The sequence below is a fragment of the Colius striatus genome, chromosome 4 (genome assembly GCF_028858725.1).
Source record: "Colius striatus isolate bColStr4 chromosome 4, bColStr4.1.hap1, whole genome shotgun sequence".
NCBI lineage: Eukaryota > Metazoa > Chordata > Aves > Coliiformes > Coliidae > Colius > Colius striatus.
The window spans coordinates 2,922,596-2,928,920 of NC_084762.1; the positions used below are offsets into that span (position 1 = coordinate 2,922,596).

The 6,325-nt window shown below is 59.2% G+C and overlaps 1 protein-coding gene across 1 annotated transcript; it reads right to left on the bottom strand.

Moving 5' to 3' along the window:
- Window positions 1-1,009: 1,009 nt before the first annotated feature.
- SOX4 (SRY-box transcription factor 4) lies at window positions 1,010-3,682 on the bottom strand. The gene has a single exon (XM_061995690.1). The coding sequence runs from the start codon at window positions 2,792-2,794 to the stop codon at window positions 1,487-1,489; it is 1,308 nt and encodes a 435-aa protein (XP_061851674.1). The 5' UTR covers window positions 2,795-3,682; the 3' UTR covers window positions 1,010-1,486.
- Window positions 3,683-6,325: the final 2,643 nt, after the last annotated feature.

Sequence of the window (6,325 nt, forward strand, 5' to 3'; positions counted from 1 at the left end):
ACATACTCTGAGAAAAAAATTTGGTCCTGAATTGTCTTCTTTTTTTTTTTTTCCTTTTTATTATTATTATTATTATTTAAAAAAGTCCAGCACAGATTTGAGTTGCGTTTGAATCCTTTCAAAGACTTAAGAATGAAAACCAAAAAAAAAAAAACCCAAAACAAAACAAAAAACCCAAGAGAAAGCTGGTGATATTTCTGTAGGAATCAAACATAGCGCCTTCTATCTGCTTGGATATTATCCTAACGTTAGTTTGTTGGGTTTTTGTTTTTGTTGGTTTCTTTTCTTTTCTCTTTTTAACTGTTCAACAGTCTTACAGAAATCTTAAAAAGATAGACAGGATAACATGCTATATTAAACCCCACCAGTGAAATAATCCAACACCATCACGATTCTGAGTAAGAAGAAAAAAAACCTACTTTTCTTTTTTTTTTTTCAAAGTGTTTTCGGGTTGCTTTTTTTTCTCTCTCTCTTCGCAAAAGCCATCGCCCTCCATTTCCCCGGTACCACATAACGACAGAAACTGTTCCCGTTCGGTCTCTTGTTTCAAAAAGCAGGGTTTTGTTTTGTTTTTTCAGTGTTCTTGAAGTTTCGGCTCGATTTTTCTCTCTCCATGTGACAGAAGGTGACTGAGAAAAGCGCTGCCGACGCCTCAGCTGTACGTGCAAATCCGGTTCAGTTTATTATTATCTTCCACTCCCCCCCACCCCCCACCCCGTATTTCCAAGCCAGCTCCCAAGTGTAAGGCTGGCTCTTCTCCTCTCAACCGAGATCTCAGTCCAGCTCCATCCTCCTCCTCCCATCATCGTCGCCTCCTCTCACTGCAGAAGAAACCGGGACAGGATTTCTCCCCCACAAAATGTGAACCTTGCAAGGCCTTGGGGTCGATATTTTTGTTTTTCTCCTGTTCATTTTTTTTTCCGCCTCCTCTCCAAGCAGTTCGGATCGCGCTTTCACACGAAAGGGCGAACGCTCAAGACATCCAGCGTGCGCTCAGCACGACGCATCGCTCCCCCTCCTCTTTATTCGTATCAAGTGGGCAATAACAAAGAACCCAGAGGTGTGTGTGGTTTTGTTTTTCTCCCCCCTCTCCCTTCCGTCTCTCTTTTTCAGGAAATACGAGGAAAAAAAAAATAAGAACAAAAGGAAAAAAGGCAGTCTCTGCAAAAGCAACGCCAGACTCGTCTCTCGGAGAGGGGGCGTGTGCGGGTCCGTCTCCAGGCGGAGGAAGGGGACTGCTGCTGGCCTTTTGGCAAGGAGAGGGCGATCCCTCTCCCGCCGCCGCTCGCCCCCGGTACAAGAAGCAGTCTCACCAGCCCCTTTTTCCCAGGAAAAAAATGATAAAGAAATAAAACACCACCAATAAAAGGGGGGAAAAAAAAGAGAGAAACCAAAGCACCCCGGCGTGGGGAAAGGGGGGGTGTGGGGGGCGAGTCCTGCCGCCCACGCGCGGCTGTGCCTCCTCCTGCAGAGCCCGGCTCTCGCCTCAGTAAGTGAAAACCAGGTTGGAAATGCTGGACTCCAGCCAGTCCCCCGAGATCATCTCACTTACCTCTGGCGTGCAGTAGTCCGGGAATTCAAAGTGCGAGCCCGAGCCGGGCTCGAAGTTAAAATCCAGGTCCCGGTCGAGCACCGAGGAGCTGAAGCTGCCCAGGGACATGCTCTCAAAACCGGGGCTGGGGTTCAGGTCCAAGAGGTCGTCCTCAAACTCGTCGTCCGACGAAGAGGAGCCGGAGGAGGAAGAGGAGGAGGAGTGAGAGGACGCGGAGGAGGAATGCGCCGTGGAGGGGGCCGGGGAGGAGGCGCGCAGGCTGGTGTAACTGCGGTGATCCGAGGGCGAGCCGGAGCCGGCGGGCGAGGGGCAGCCGGTACCGCCGCAGTCCCCGTCGGGCCGGCCCGCCCCGCCTCCTCCCTCCTCGTACAGGCTCAGGGGGTCGCCGGCCTCCGCCGAGCTGCTCAGCGTGGGGCTGCCGGGCACGGCCCCACCGGGGGAGGCGGAGGAGGCTGCGGCCGCCTGCCCGCTCCCGAAGATGTAAACCCGCTTCAGCTTCTTCTCGGCCAGCGGTTTGCCGGCGCCCCCGGGCGCGCCCGCCGCCCCCCGGGGCTTGTAGAGCGCCTGGTGCTCGGGCGGCAGCAGGGCGGCCGGCGGCTCCCCGGGGAAGGGGGCCGCCTTGCCCCCCGCCGCCGCCGCCTTGCCGTGCGGCTTGCCGCCCGCGCCCCCGCCGCCCGCGGGGGAGGGCTTGGAGCCGCCGCCGCCGCCGCCCTTCTTCGGGGCGGGCTTGGCCGCGGCCGCCGGGCCACCGGGGCCGCCGCCCGCGTTGCCCCCGCCGGCGCCGCCCCCGCCGCCCTTGTCCGCCTTGTCGCCGGGCTTGGCGGAGCTGTTGCCCGACTTCACCTTTTTCCTGGGCCGGTACTTGTAGTCGGGGTAGTCCGCCATGTGCTTGAGGCGCAGCCGCTCCGCCTCCCGGATGAAGGGGATCTTGTCGCTGTCCTTGAGCAGCTTCCAGCGCTTGCCCAGGCGCTTGGAGATCTCGGCGTTGTGCATGTCGGGGGACTGCTCCATGATCTTCCGTCGCTCGATCTGCGACCACACCATGAAGGCGTTCATGGGCCGCTTGATGTGCCCGCTGGGCGTCTTGCACCAGCTCGGGTCGTCCGCCTTGCCCCCCGTGGAGGCGGTGGAGCCCGGCGTGGGGGACGACGCGATGCCCAGCTCGATGCCGGCCCCGGAGTCGGAGGTCTCGCCGGCCAGCAGCGCCTCCGTGTTCTCCGCCGTGTTGGTCTGCTGCACCATCGCGGCGGCGGCGGGGGGCTCGGCGCCGGGGCTCAGCGCCGCTCCGGCGCGGGGCAGGGCGCGCAACTTCTCACAGCGGCACCGGGGCCGCGCAGCCCCCCGCGCCCGCGCCCCTGCTCCCCGCACCACTTGTACTTCCACACCGGCGCCTCCTCTCCGGCGCCGCGGTCCTCTGCCCCTCGAAGCGGCGGCGGGGCCGCCCGCGGTCACACAAGAGTTTCTGCAAAAGCACTGCCGCCAGCCGCCCGTCCAAGTTTGCTTTGTTGTTGGGATTTTTTTGTTTGTTTGTTTGTTTCCTTGGGGTGTTTGGGGCCCTTATTTTTTTGTCTTTTTTTTTGTTTGGTTGCTTTTTGGAGGGGGGGGGGGGGGGTGTCGGTCTGCTTTTTGTCCTCACCACCTCGGGTGTCCCCCCTCCCCGAAGCAGCTGGTCCAGTTCACAAGTGCTTTTTCGCCTAGCCCGCGGCGTTTCAGGAGAGTCTCTGAGCGCTGGGCACGGCCGGCGTGCGCGGCCGCGGGGGAGGGGGCGGGTGGCGCGCCCCCCGGAGCCCCGAGAACCCCGGCTCCGGGACGCGTGGTGGCGGCGGCAGGGATCGGCGGTCAGGAGTTTGTGCAGGTAGGATTGAGCAGCCGTGAGGTAGCGAGCGAAAACCCCTCAGGAAAAAAAAAAAATAAGGCAAAAAAATTAAAATAGTAACGATCAGAAAAATCTCCGGGAGAAGAGGAAGAAGAAAAAAAAAAACCACCACGAAAAGCGCGCTCGTGCATGAACGAGAGTGTACGTCCCCGGCAAGGAAAAGCGGCGAACCGGGCGACCAGCCCCGTCCTCCTCCTCCTGGGTCGGCCGGTGTCGCCCCCCGCGCGCGCGCGCGGAGCCCCGCGGAGCCGCCGCCGCCCCCCGCCCCGCGCTGAGCTCCGCCGGCCGCAGCGCAGCTGAGAGCGGACCCCGGCGCCCGCCCCGCCGCGCTTTATCCTTTCGCAGCGCCTCCCCCGCGGCCAATCGTGCGCTGTATCCAACGCCTCCGCGTGCCAAGCCCCGCCCCGCCGCTCGCCCATTGGCCGCCGCGGCCGCGCGGCGACGGGCGCCGCGTGCAATGGGGAGCGCGCGCGCTGACCTCATTCCCGGCGGCGGGGCGAACTTGCCATCGGGATCGGGCTCCTCCTCTCCTCCTCTCTTCTCCTCTCTCAAAGGGGGCGAAGGGGAGGCCCGAGCCCCGCCGCGCCGCCCCGCCGCGCACGTGCCCGCGGCCCCTTTCACCAACCAGCCCCATCCCCGCACGCACACACCCCCCCCCCCTCCATCCCCTCCCCCCCTCCCGCACACACCCACTCACACACACACACACCCCCCATCACATACACCCCCTTCCAACACCCCGCCCACCGCAAAAAACTCGGAAATCGGCAAAAATCATCATAATAGAAATAGCGACTAAAAGGGAAAAGAAGGGATGGGGAGTGACGCGCCGTCCCGCCTCCCCGCGCGCCGGTGCCCGTGGGGGTCGCGGGTGGGGCGGCTTGCGGGGGACATCTGCCCGCACAAAGGGACCAGGGACGGGGTGTGTGTGTGTGTGTGGGGGGGTGTCCCTGATGCTGCCCGGACGCTCCAGGGCAACGGTGCGGGGGTGGGGGGTAACGGGGGGGGTGGGGAAACACGCACAAGGGAGCGCCCCGCGTGCGCATCCCCACGCTTTACACGCACACGCAGACTCACACGCACACACCCCCGCCGCGGCTCACCAAGGGGTCGCGCCCGCGGAGCGCTGCCGGTACGGCCCCTCCGCCCCGCAGCCCCGGGGGAGGGGACGCGGGGACGGCACCTCCCGCCGCCGGCCAGCCCGGTACCGTACCGCCGGCGTTAGTCGATCGCGGACACCGGCGTCTTCTCCCCCTCCGCGCCGTGAGGGAGGAACCGCTGTTGCCTCTCGTCGCCCTCCCCGGATGCTCTCGCATCCTGCATCCCTCAGCCCCAACGCCACGACCTCGGAGGGATGCGGTTGGGGGAGCCCTGCCCCGGCCCCGCCGAGTCCCCTGGGAGCGGGAGGGGCCGCGGGGGGAATGAGAGCAGCGGCAGACAGGTACTAGCCCTCCCCGCACCCCACCAGGCAGGTATTGCCCCCACCAGCCCCCCGATCTCCCCAGGGTGCAAAGTGTGTTTTGGGGCTTGCTGTTTCACCTCTTTGCTCCCTCACTCCATCCTGCAGTGATCAACCAGGGCAGCGCTGCAGAGCACCCTGTAAGGCCTCTCAGCACCAACCACCCCCTTCACTGCTCAGGGAAAGGGGATGGTAAAGCCATCCAAAAATGTCAGCATTACTCCCCAGAGGTTCCTCACCTCAGTCATCAGGACAGGGAACCAAAAGGGTGTTAGATAAAACAGCTGGGAAATTCTTTTGTTTCACACCACATCAGTATACTTTTATTAAATACACTTTTTAATTACACCTCACCAATATACTTGTATTAAATACACTTGTTTTAAAATCAGAGGAAAAAATACAGTTGGAAACAGCTGAAATGTCTAAGAAAGAGGTCTAAAAATAAGTTACATCTTTATTTCCCCAAGGAAATTGACGGCAGGATCCTTCAGCAGGGTTTCTAGTGAGTTTGAGAGCAAGCTCCGAGTATTAAGATCCCAGGATGGGCTCAAACTGTCACATTGTCACCAAGTGCTGAGTGAAACACCAAAGTCCTGATCCCTCCCTTGGTGGGTCACCTACCTCACTGAGGCTGTTCATGAAGATACAAACTAAATCATCACTTCCCTTGCAAAGAAAAAAAAAATGAGACATTGTTCCCTCTTTCAGCATCTCCTAAGCACTGTCTCAAACATCTCTCTGCTGGGTTGAGGACATTCAGTGCCACCAGTGGAGTTTCCCACCTTTACAGTTTGCAAGGGGTAAATCATACTCTTTTTTTTTTTTCACCTCTGAGCCCAAAGCTGAGATAAAATCTACTCTACCACATACCACCACCACCTATAGAAACAGAGGCCGGCTGGAGTTCTGGTGTCAGGAGTAAGCGCTGGGTGTATTCACACACTGGGTATTGATGTGCAACAAGGTGAAAAGCCTGGACAGGGAGCAGCCTGGCTTCTGGCTTCTCCACCTGTCAGCACGGCCTCCACAAGGATTTCAACCCCCAGCTATAGTATTTTACATACCAATATCAAATTTGCTTAACCTACAGAGCGAGGAAAACGTTCTCATGTTCTTAGGCACAGAGCAAACGAAAACAGAACAGACAGGGAGAGTCATGGGAGCGGCTTGAGCGGAGCTTTGCGCTCCCTTGGCTTACGGTGGGCAAGGGGCTCCAACAGCACGAAGAACAATCATCTCCAGGTGAGTTAGGTGTGACCCTGGGCAAAGCAGCCACCTCCACTTCATCTGGGTTCCTGAAGCATCTTATGTGGAGACAAGAGGATTAATTTCCCTAATGAAAACTTCACAGAAGTGCAGTTCGGATCAGCTTCACAAAACGACCGTAAGAACACGACGTGAAACTCTGTAAAAAGCATTTTACTGCCATTTCTTG